This window comes from Sorex araneus, chromosome 3 (genome assembly GCF_027595985.1).
Source record: "Sorex araneus isolate mSorAra2 chromosome 3, mSorAra2.pri, whole genome shotgun sequence".
Classification (NCBI taxonomy): Eukaryota; Metazoa; Chordata; class Mammalia; order Eulipotyphla; family Soricidae; genus Sorex; species Sorex araneus.
Window position 1 is genome coordinate 194,019,519 of NC_073304.1, and position 12,453 is coordinate 194,031,971.

Consider the following 12,453-nt stretch of genomic DNA (forward strand, 5'->3'; position numbering starts at 1 on the left):
TGGGTGCCCTTCCCCCCACCCCTAAATTCTGTTCTCTGGGCAAAGGTTGATTTGTAATAGTTGCTGATTTTCTGGTGAATATTTCTATGACCAACTACAAGCTAGCCATTGTGTATTTCACAAGATTCCTAAAAATATAACACTTGGCTCTCATGAGTTTGAGCTGACAAGCTGACTTTTATGAGGTTTCCATATTGCATGCTTGTCAGAAGTGACAGATTCAGAACATAGTTAAGAGTTGTTGCTTTTTGAATCAAGTAGCCCCCAAGGAGTTGGATCCTTGTTGGTAGAAGAGAAAATATATTAACTCTAAAATCATCACAAGCAGGGGGCCAGAGACAGGCTAAGGTGCTTACTTTGCTAGCAGCTCAGCTCAGTTCAATCCCTGGCACCACGTATGGTCCAACGAGCACCACCAGAGATCTCTACTGCGAATCAAGCAAGGAATAGTTTCTAAATACCACAGGGTTTGGCCCAAATGATTCCCCACCCTTCAATTATCACATGTAGAAGAGTTGCACAACTAAATATGTTTTTAAGTGTAATGTAGTTTGTAGACAAAAATCATCCAGCAACAGCTCTGCATCCAACTTTGACTAGATGATGATACCTTCTTTTTTTCTTCCTAGATTATACACATACACTGCATGCATGTAAAGCATGTGCTGTACTATAGAGATAAATCCCCAGTTCAAGTGATACTTCATAAATGAACTGTTGCTTGAAATCTTAGGCAAGTGCTTTAACCTCTCTACTATCTCCCCAACCCTTAAACTTTCTTGCCTACAATTTCGAGCATCAGAAAACTGAGGAAACACGTGCTGTTTCAGATATTTCCTTTAAGTTCCCTTAAAATAAAACATGTATGAATCAGAGTTAAAATGGTCGATGAGATATTTCCTCAATAATGATTCCAGTCTCAGGGAGAACTTGGCTAAAATAACTGAAGAACACATAATTCTTGGCCAACAATTTCCACTGAAAGGCAGTCTAATTTCCTTTTCTTTGGATCTGATCTAGACTTCATCAGTGTACTTCATCTAGACTTCATCAATGCCCAAGAGTGCATGGGCCAAGTAACATTGCACCAACTCTGAGGCTAGCCTTTTGGAAGATCCCTAAGCAACCATGTTAAAAGACCAACCGAGGCAACTTCACAATGAGAAAGCCCAAACCATAGATACTCTAATTGACGATTCCCCCCCATCTAATCTAAGACCTCAGATATAAGAGTTAAGGACTCTTCAACTGGCTCATCTGCATAAGCACGGTGCTGCTGTTTGGCCCCAGCAAGAAGGGGCCAAAAGGTGACCTCGTGGCTTTAAAGCAATTGCACTTGCTTTAGTTTTGTTTTTTTTTTCTTTTTGGGTCATACCCAGCGATGCACAGGGGTTACTCCTGGCTCTGCACTCAGGAATTACCTCTGGCGGTGCTCAGGGGACCATATGGGGTGCTGGGAATCGAACCCGGGTCGGCCGCGTGCAAGGCAAACGCCCTACCCACTGTGCTATTGCTCCAGCCCCCACTTGCACTTGCTTTAAAGCAACAGCAGTTGCTTTTGGCATGGATGTGGGGAGAAAGGGACCCTCCTTCACTGCTGGTGGGAATGTCAACTGGGTCAGCCATTTTTGGAAAACAGTATGGACGCTCCTCAAAAAAATTAGAAATTGAGCTCCCATTTGACCCAGCAATACCACTCCTGGGAATATATCCCAGAGAGGCAAAAAAGTATAGTCAAAACAACATCTGCACTTGAATGTTCATTGCAGCACTGTTTACAATAGCCAGAATCTGGAAAAGAACCAAGTGCCCGAGAACAGATGACTGGTTAAAGAAACTTTGGGGGGCTGGAGCGATAGCACAGCGGGTAGGGCGTTTGCCTTGCACACAGCCGACCCAGGTTCGAATCCCAGCATCCCATATGGTCCCCTGAGCTCCAGGGGTAATTCCTGAGTGCAGAGCCAGGAGTGAGTGACCTCTGTGCATCGCCAGGTGTGACCCAAAAAGCAAAAAAAAGAAACTTTGGTACATCTACACAATGGAATACTATGCACCTGTTAGAAAAGATGAAGTCGTGACCGTTGCATATAAGTGGGTCACCTTGGAAAGTATCATGCTAAGTGAAATGAGTCAAAAAGAGAGAGACAGACATAGAAAGATTGCACTCATCTGTGGAATATAAAGTAACAAAATGGGAGACTAGCACCCAAGAATAGTAGAGATAAGTACCAGGAGGCTGGCTCCAAGGCTTGGAAGCTGGCCTCACATGCTGAAGGAAAAGGCAGTTGAGGTAGAGAAAGGAACACCAGGTAAAATGTGGTTGGAGGACCCGCTCGGGATGGAAGATGCACGCTGAAAGTAGACTATAGATCAAACACTATGGCCACTCAATACCTCTGTTGCAAACCACAACACCCAAAAGGAAAGAGAGCAAAAGGGAATGCCCTGCCACAGAGGTGAGATGGGATGGGAGGGATGGGGTGGGGGGTAGGAGGGATACTGGGATCATCAGTGGTGGAGAATGGGCACTGGTGGAGGGATGGGTACTCAAGCATTGTATGACTGAAACACAGGCATGAAAGTTTGTAAGTCTATAACTGTACCTCATGGTGATGCACTAATAAAAATTTTTTTTAAAAAAAGAATTAGTTTCTGCTACATGCAGCAACATGAATGATTTATAACATGCTATAAATTTTGTTTGTTTTGTTTCGCCCCACACTAGGCTGTGCTCAGGGATACTCCTGGTAGGGCTCAAGAGACTAAATGTGGTACCAGGATTGATCTGGTTGGGCCATATGCAAAGCAAGCCCCTCCCACTGTTCTATGACTCAAACAATGCAAAGAGTTTAATGCGCAATGATACTTGACCTATCTTCCTCCTAGGGCTAGAATCATTGCCTTGTTCTTCCCTTTGTGGAAAATAAACATGCCTGAAATTGATAATGAAAGTTAAAAGGGAGGGTCTGGAGTGCTAGTACAGTGGATCGGGCCTTGCCTTGCATGTGGCCAAGCTGGATTTGATCCCTAGCAATAATATGGTCCCCCTAAGCCGAGCCAGGAGTAAGTCCTGCTGAGTATGACCCCAAAACAAAACAAGAAAAAAAAAGATATAAAAGTTAGGGAGTTGGTCTGGTTGTATCTGCCCAGAGATGGAGACAGAATGAGATACAAATGAATGGAGATAGGGTCCATAAACTAGAAAATATAGTTGACTCAGTGACAGAGGGTATACATATTGCTGGAGATTACTTTTCTCCTCCAATTTTTGTATTGTCAAATAGGACAAAAGTGCCCAGAGAACAAATATTAAAATGTCAGGGGTGGGGGTTAGAGAGAGTACAGTCAATCGGTGCTTTCCTTGTACACTACCTACTTGGGTTCAATCCCCAGCATCCCATTGGTCTCCCGAGCACCACCCAGTGTAGTTCCTGAGTACATAGCCAGAAATAACCCCTGAGCATCAGTGTGTGTAGCCCAGAAACAAACAAGAAATATCAGAGAACAAACATTAAAGAAAAAATTAGCACCTTGGTATCAATAATTCTCTCGTATTTTTTCTTTTTAATTTTCCTTCATCCCAATATTCTTATCTCTGTGAAGACCTAATATCTTAATATATAGTAATTGATGGGGCTGGAGCAATAGCACAACGGTTGGGCATTCGCCTTTCACGTGGCCGACCCAAGTTCTATTCCTCCGCCCCTCTTGGATAGTCTGGCAAGGTACCTGTGTGTATTGGATTTGCCAAAAACAGTAACAATAAGTCTCTCAATGAGAGACGTTATGGGTGCCCGCTCGAACAGATCGAAGAGCAATGGGATGACAGTGATGGTGACAACATAGTAATTGATATGCTTGGCCAGGTATGGGTACATTACACACTTTTTCAAAATGTTGGGAGGCAATAGCTTTACTGTGTGAGTTTCCTTGGGTAACTTCTTTCCTTTGGGACTTTCAATTTCTTTGTCTGAAGCTTTTCCTAAATTTCAACAAATCTGTATTGCCATAAATCATAATACCTTGTGTCATTCTATATGTGCCACTGTGAAAAAATAAATGCAGTTCAATTGTCATTCAGTCTTCATTAAATCACATTGCTCATAGATTTATCCCAAATTGTGTGTATGTGTATATTGCAATCAGTGAAAAGTGTGGTACTGCCAAACTTCTGAGTTTATAAGGTAGCAGTGAAATTCAGTGCTAGAAAAGAGACCTAGTTACTATTCATTGAATATAATTCAATGAATATTGGTGATCATAGTGATCTGATCATGAGAACTTTATGAAGCAGTGATGCTCACTGTTTTTGTTCTTCAAGGATTAGAATCATTAATAGGCCATCTTAATTAGATTTTTTGATGGTATATCCCTCTCGTAATAGAATGAAATTGCATATTAGGAAAATAGCATCTTCATGTGGTTTTTAGAGATAATTCTTTTCATGATTAATGCTTTGTTATCAGGAAAATATGGTAGACTGATACAGTTCCTCTAGGAATAAGTTTTAGTAATATAAACCTTGTGGGTTGTTCGAAGTTATTTTCTGCAGAGAGAATATAGTACAAGAGCATACCATGAATGGGGCTGGAGTGATAGTACAACGGGTAGGGCGTTTGCCTTGCACTTGGCCGACCCGGGTTCAAATCCCAGCATCCCATATGGTCCCCTCAGCACCGCCAGGGGTGATTCCTGAGTGCATGAGCCAGGAGTGACCCCTGTGCATTGCTGGGTGTGACCCAAAAAAAAAGCAAAAAAAAAAAAAAAAAGAGCATACCATGAATGAAATACTCTTACATATAAAGAAAGCTTTGTAAAATTGCACTGTTGATATTGTGATATAGGACCTAGTTTTTAAATTATTTTTTCTGATTTTTTTTTCTATACAGGAGGCAGACAGTGGGGAGGAGGAATGCCGGTCACAGCCCAGGAGGTATGTTTGTGTGTGCTATCTGAAAGCTTACCTGCTGTTAATGGTTTTTTTCTTCTAATTCTGTCTATCTTGTCAGATTAGTTTATCTTCATTTTCCAAGTTATTTTTCAAGAATGGGATTGCTTTAAGAACCAAGTTGTTGATTCAGAAAATTTTTATTTTTTTAATTTTTTTTGTTATTTTACATTGTGATCTTTATTTATTTATTTATTTATTCTTTTATTGAATCACCATGTGGAAAGTTACAAAGCTTTCTGGTTTAAGTCCCAGTTATACAATGCTCGAACACCCATCCCTTCACCAGTGCACATATTCCACCACCAAGAATCACAGTATACCTCCCCCCCACTCCCCCACCTCCCCAGCCCCCCACCCCACCTGTGTAACTGATAGATTTCACTTTACTTTCACTTTACTTTGATTACATTCAATATTTCAACCAAAAAAACTCACTATTATTATTTGGAGTTTCTCCCCACTAAAGTCGGACCTGCTGAAAAGGAAGCATTTGATAATTTGTTTTCCATTGCTGAGAATGAAGAGATATGATTCAGAAAATTTTAAAATGGTAGATTGCCTTAAAAATTGTAGAAAGGTCACTGTTGGCCCAGAATTGATCCAAGTGTCCTAGCTTGAGTAATAAAAAGGCAAAATTTTCTTAACATTTAGGAAAATAACAACTGAAGAACATTTCAGGCTGCATTTTTGTACTCATATTTGTCATTTGTTTTGATAGCCTTTAGCAGTTTTACATACTGGCTAATATTTCACCTTCTAAAATCCAAGAATAATAGCTGAGTAATTCATTCAATCCTTAAAATACAATGGAATGGTTGGAGCTATAATACAGTGGGTTTGCCTTGCACGAAGCTGACCTGGGTTCGATCCCTGGCATCCCATATGGTCCTCCGAGCACTGACAATAGCAATTCCTGAGTGCAGAGCCAGGAGTAACCCCTGAACTTCACCAGGTGTGACCCAAAAAGCAGGAAAAAATAATGCAATAGAAATTCTTCTCTTTCTCTCATGAACTCCTGGGCCAGCTACTATTAAAAAAGAAACATTTAGAAAATATATGATGACATTTCTTTCATTCCTTTAAATGGGTTTTAAAGTCATTTCCCTTCCATAAGAAACCATCCTGTTAAGTTCAAGATGTCTTTTAAGTGTTACCAAAGTTAATGTCCTCTGATATCACTGAGCTATCCCAAATGACACAGAGTAGCCAAGGAGATAAATCAGAGGCCTGGTATGTGACATTCCCAGTGCCCCAGGTTCAATCTTCGATACTACATTGCCTCCTAAGCGCTGCTGTGTATAACCATGGTGTTCCCCAGAACCACTGGGAAGCCTCCAACTGGAAAAAGCTGAATGATACAGAGAATGAATACAAAGGCTTAAATAAGTATGTCAATGTGGAAAAGTTGACTAAAGGGAATGAATGAAATGCTTTCTTGGGCCAGGCAAATAATACAAAAGGTACTGTACTTGCCTTGCATGTGTCTACATTATCTGTGACCCTGGATAGATGTGACAAAAAAAAAAAAAAAGAAGAAGAAAAAAAAGATTTTTTACAAGAAATGCTTTCTTCTCCTCAACCACCTTTTTTTATTTTGGTTGGGGGCAGCAAGGGAAGCAGTGTTCAGTGTTCTTACTGTGTTCAGGAATCACTCCTGGAAATGCTTTAAAGATCATATGCAGTGCTGGAGATTAAACTGAGGTTGATTCCACTCGGGGCAAGCATCTTACCCTTGTTCTGGCTCCAGGGAATGCTTTCTTAATGATTAATGATCGGGTATATTTCACTCTTACAGAATATAAGTTAATATGGAAATAATCTCTTCATTGGTAACTAAGGTTATTAGCAGGATTTTTTCAGCCACGGTTATCACAAAAATTCTGGCTTAGGGGCCAGAGAGATAGCTCAATGGATTAGAGAACATGCTGTGCATGCAAGAAAGCCTCAGTTCAATCCTTGGCACCGCATATGGCCTCCTGAGGCATAAAGAACCTCTGAGCACTGCCAAATATTACCCGAAAACAAAATTTTGGACCTAAAGCCCTTTTTTTTTTTGTATTAAAGGAGAGGAGCCATTCTTTTGCATAAAGCTAGAGATAGAAATTTAGAAGAAATGTTAGCTTTATGGCTACATTCCCATCAAAATTATAATAGTATAATAGTATTCTCAAGGATTCTTAAATTTTAGAATAGGCAAAATTTAAGTATCTTTGGATTGATGTCAAGCTTTACATATTGACTTGGCATCTACTTGGGATACTTGTTCCAAAAAAATTACATAATCAGGAGGCAATGCAAGATCAGCTATAGCACTGAATTGTCAAGCCAATTAAAAACTGTAAAGACCTCTGACTGTAAGCTATTGGGAATAAATTATTAATATGACTAGCAGAAGGATTTGCAGGTTTCTTCTTTATACCAAAAACAGATCCTTTATAAAAATCTGAAGAAAAACCTTGTGGCACCCATTTTTAAATATCTATTTAGGAGAGTCTATTGTAATTTCTTACATTTAGTTTGTTTCCCAGCCTATTTCTAACCGAATTACTTTAGTCTGACTCCAAGCAAAGAAATTTCTGTTAAGTGCCAGTTAAATGTCCCTTAGTCAATTCTTGTGTGTTTGGCTGCTGCAGGTTGTTCTGGCATTCTCACTCACAGAATAATCCAGCGTTGGATTATTCACGGAGCGTGCCTGAACTCATCTTGCCAGTTTCTTAATCCAGTTATGATTTGTAGTAAGGAATTTAATCATAAACATTCTATCAGTAAAACTAAATGCCAGTTGGAGGCAATTTTTTTAAATACTCATTAATCTCTTTTTTAACCAAGTGCCATTTACTGAGAAAGTTGTAAATTATAAGTAACCTTTGAATATGACTTGCCTGATTTATGACTTTAAAGCATAATTTGGGGAGGCTGCTCAAAGGACAGGAGCCTATGTTTTACATATGAGAAACTCAGATTCGATCCTTGGCACCATAGTGTCTTTTGAGCATTTCTAGGATCAACCAAACTAGGACTAGCATGTGAGCACCACTAGGTATGGCCCAAAAACCAAAGGAAAGAACAAAATAAAACCAATGTTTACAGGCAACAGCAGCAGTAAAATAAAGAGGACTATATCAAAATTTAACATGTGCATCAAAGGACACAGTCAACAGTGTGAAAAAAAAAACCCAGCAAATTGGAGAAAATATTTGTAAATCACATACCTATTAAGGGGATAATGTCAAGAACAGTGTTTTCCAAAGTAGGTAATACTGCTCTCCCCCAGGGAAAGATGGAGTACTAGAATGATCCAGGGAGTGGTAGCATCTTTGTTGCAATTAGGGGGTGTTTTTGTTTGTTTGCTTACAGAAGGTGGATTTCCAGGGGAACATATAGTGGGGGGGTTGTGTTGTTATTTGGCGTTGTTATTGCCAGAAAAAGAGGTTAGTAGATTGTTATTTTGGGGATCTCTGGTTTTGAATATATAAAGAACTCTTAAGGGATCAGAGCAATAGTACAGCAGGTAGGCCACTTGCCTTGCAAGCAGCTAATCTGGGTTTCATCCCCAGTATCCCATAAGGTCCCTTGAACCCACCAGGAGTGATCTCTGAGCACAGAGTCCAGAGTAAGTCCTGAGCACCACGGGATATAACCTATAAACCGACCCCCCCCCCAAAAAAAAGAAAGAAAAAAAAAAGACACTCAAAGAACCATAGACTTGATGGAAGCCATGGGAAAGAAAAAAGAGAAGAGGTGAGGGGTAGAGAGAGAAGGGGCAATAGAGAAGAGAGAAGGTGCCACCACAGTAGTTAGCATGCAGCTGACACTCAGTAATGCTTGTTGAATACGTGTGGATAGAACAATGTTAATGTACTTACTAGCAGCGATTTCCTTGATAGAAAGCTTATGCAAGGATATATGAAGGGTTCACCTTGGAACATGTGAAACAAAGCAGTAGTCAAGTGGAGGCAGCTTGAAAGAAGTTGAAGGAAAACATAGACTCTGAGCACCTTGTATAAGATGTAGTTTCACAATGATGGTTACTACTTCATTTGATCTGTGGCCACATCATTCTTCTAAATCTTTGTCTTTGGTACCTAATCAAGTTTTCTTTATCTTGTATTTGCTTTGTTTATTTTTATCTTAACATGTAACTTCATATGAAATTTGCTAATAAATGGATGGACGTGGAGAGTATCATGCGAAGTGTATACATAGACTTGTTGCGCTCATTTGTGGGATGTTTTTAAAAAGTCTGAGACTAATACCCAAGGGACAGTAGAAACAAGGGCCAGGAGGTCTGGTGCACAATTGGTAGCTTGCCACAAGTAGGAGTTGCCACAAGAATGGAAGGGGAGGGCAGTTAGGTCAGAGAAGAGACCACTATGACAGTGATCGCTGGAAATGATTGCTGTGGACAAGAACTGAGTGCTGAAAAGAGGTAAAGGGACATACACAATAACCTTTTAGTTCCTTTGTTGTAAACCATAATGCCCAAAAGAGAGAGGGAAAGAGAGAAAAGTGTCTGCCATAGAGGCAGGCTGGGGAGGGGAGTGGTGGGAGGGAAATTGGGGACACTGGTGGTGAGAAACCTATACCCAAAGGAACATGTAACATTTTATGACTGAAACCCAGTCACAAACAACTTTGTAACTGTGTAGCTCATGCTGATCCAATCGAAACAAAAAAGATGTGACTTCATTTAGTTTCAGCATGAATTTAGATATCTTAATAATGTTTAATGTTGCCCCTTCTTTGTGAAAAGGTGATAGGCTTCTGCTGCAACATAAATCAAAGAATATGTCAACCTAAATAATAAGAATATTCTACTTAAATTTAAAAAATAGAAACAGGAAAAGTAAAAAGTCCATTGTAAATATGAAATGATCATTTATCCTTATCTTTCTTTTTTATCTCTAAAAAAAACTAAAATGGGACTGGAAAGATAGTACAGTAGGTAGCTAGGGTGCTTGCCTTGCATGTAGCTGACCTGGGCTCAGTGATTCCCGCTTCCCCTCCCCCGCCCCCGCAGCATTCGAGGTATGATTTCTGAGTGCCAAGTGTGCCCCAAAAACCAAAAATAAAAATTAGAAATTGAAACAATCACAGTTAAGAAAGTTGTGACTACAGTACAAGGAATTCTTTTATTATATATTTTTTAATTTCATTGTAGTTTAGTATGGTTGTAATAGTGTTGACATTTATGGCTTTGATGTACAGAGCTACTGCACTTTTACCACGGAAATGCCATAAGACCCTCTATCACTGTCTTTTTGCCGCTTCTGGTCAGCCTCTTCCTTCCTTTCTTGTCCTCACCCCCTATGGCTTGTTAACCTCGTAATGAAAGGCTGAAGGTTTGTCCTCATTTGATATTATTAATTCTCTTGCTTTGTATCCCTATATATCACAGATTAGTGAAATCATTCAATCCAAGGGGATATTTTTTCCTTAGAGGAGTAAGTACCCCCTCACCGTGCTGTTTTAAGAAATAAAATAATGATATTAATGTTTCATATAGAATCCCAGTGTTTATTGAGTTTATATATGTATACATGCATTTATTTGAAAAGTAGAATTTTCCAGATATTAAAAACTGGCTTTTATTGTCTCATTGAAGCTCTGCATCTTTGCTATTTGGCCTTTTGGGCGGAGAGGGGGTGCGTAGGAGGGGGAGGACACCAGGGTAAGGATTGAATGCAAGGACTCAGCATGCAGAGCAAGCACTTCATCCCATTCAATTATCTCCCTGGCCCCATTGGCCCTCCTGAAGTTTCAATCTCCACTTCCAATTGAGTATGACCACCAGGGGGTGCAGTGAGCTGCCCTCATTCTCTTTGAATCCTGCCATCATACTGAATAGCTCCTTTAAACTGGAAAATTGCACCTTTAAAGCTCTTAGCTCTTTTTCTGGCCACTTGACATCTAGGAATTCTTAACAGTTAAGAATATTAATTTCATTGAAGTACTCGTTGTTTCTGAAGAATGTCTTCACTGATATACTCTCTTTAGTTTACATACATCTGGCATGCTTTGCTTCTGACATTCTTCAGAAATCTGATTTGAAAGCAAATCTTTTTACTACTTAGGTATATCTTAAGTAGATAAATCATTTAGCTTCTGTCCTAGATGTTATTATTTATGGTATAAACAGAAGCAAAAATAACTTTTCCTCAGTTACTTTGCTAAAAATTCTTTGAAAAATTATCTTGGGGAGCCAGAGTACAGCAAGCAGGGCATTTGCCTTGCACCTGGCCAACCCAGGTTTGATCCTCCAGTGCCCCTATAAGGTCCCTCAAGCCCTCCAGGAGTGATCCCTGAGTGTAGAGCCAGAAGTAAGTTCTAAGCACAAGATGAATGGCTCCCCCCAAAAAAAAATTTGTATAAGAATGAAAAACTAATAAATTTTTTAAGTATCTGTTACTGCTGGCAGATAGTTCTTGATGAACTAGTGGAGTAGAAAGTACCAAAAACTATCTCCCCAACATGGCATTGGCAAAAATTGTCAAATGTCAATATGGTGGAATGCTAACGTCTATTGAAGGCTTTCAACATTTAGAGAGAAAATTTTTGTCTATTTGTCAGTCACACCCAACTCAGTATGTGGGGCGGGTGTGGGAGTCTTCTCCCAGTGATGCTTGGGAATCATGTGCAAGACCCAGGAAATGAACCTGAGCTTTCTATAATTCCAGTTCTTTGAGCCATCTTCCCAATGCCTCAGAAGGAAATTTTTGGATGCTAAATTGTGGCTGTTTTATCTCTTCACTCTTAGATACACGTCTTTGACCCTCCCAAAAACAACCCCCAAAAAAGGAAAAGACCTTCCTATAATAATTGTTATTTATTTTTGCTTTTTGGGTCACACCCAGCGTTGACAGGGGTTACTCCTTACTCATGCACTCAGGAATTACTCCTGGCAGTGCCCAGGGGACCATATGGGATGCTGGGAATCGAACCCTGGTCAGCCACGTGCAAGGCAAATGCCCTACCCACTGTGCTATCGATCCAGCCCCCTTTCCTAAAATTCTTAGGAATTTCTGGGCCAGAGAGATAAGACAACAGGTTAAACATGTGCCTTGCATGCAGCCAACCTGGAATCATCAATCCCTGGCACCACATCTGATCCCCAGAGCCCCACCAGGAGTGATCCCTGAGTACAGAACCAGGGATAAGTTCTGAGTACTCCCAGTGTGACTTAAAAACCAAAAGATAAAAATAATAATATTATTAGTCATATGGAATCTCAAGGGATACTGATTGACTAAAACTGGAGGACTCAAAATTTCTGATTTCTAAACTTACAGCAAAGCTATATTGATACAACCAGTGTGGCATTGACATAAACCATGAGGTGGGGGCTAGGGTATGGTTCAGTGTCTAAAGGCCTACCTTGCAAGCATGGGGCCGTGAGTGTGATCCCTAGTGCTGCCTCTCTGTGCCAAGCACAGTACTGGCAGTTTTGCTGTGAAGAAGGTGACTCTCTCCAGGAGTTCACACACCTGGTTATGGTGCTTGCA

The 12,453-nt window shown here is 40.2% G+C and overlaps 1 protein-coding gene across 1 annotated transcript in view; it reads left to right on the forward strand.

Annotated features, from left to right (window-relative positions):
• SSH2 (slingshot protein phosphatase 2) overlaps window positions 1-12,453 on the forward strand; it is a 260,024-nt gene that overhangs the window by 98,324 nt on the left and 149,247 nt on the right. Inside the window, exon 2 of the mRNA XM_004605002.3 lies at window positions 4,890-4,933. Within this exon, the coding sequence (XP_004605059.2) occupies window positions 4,890-4,933 (44 nt within the window). The remainder of the gene's footprint in view (window positions 1-4,889; window positions 4,934-12,453) is intronic.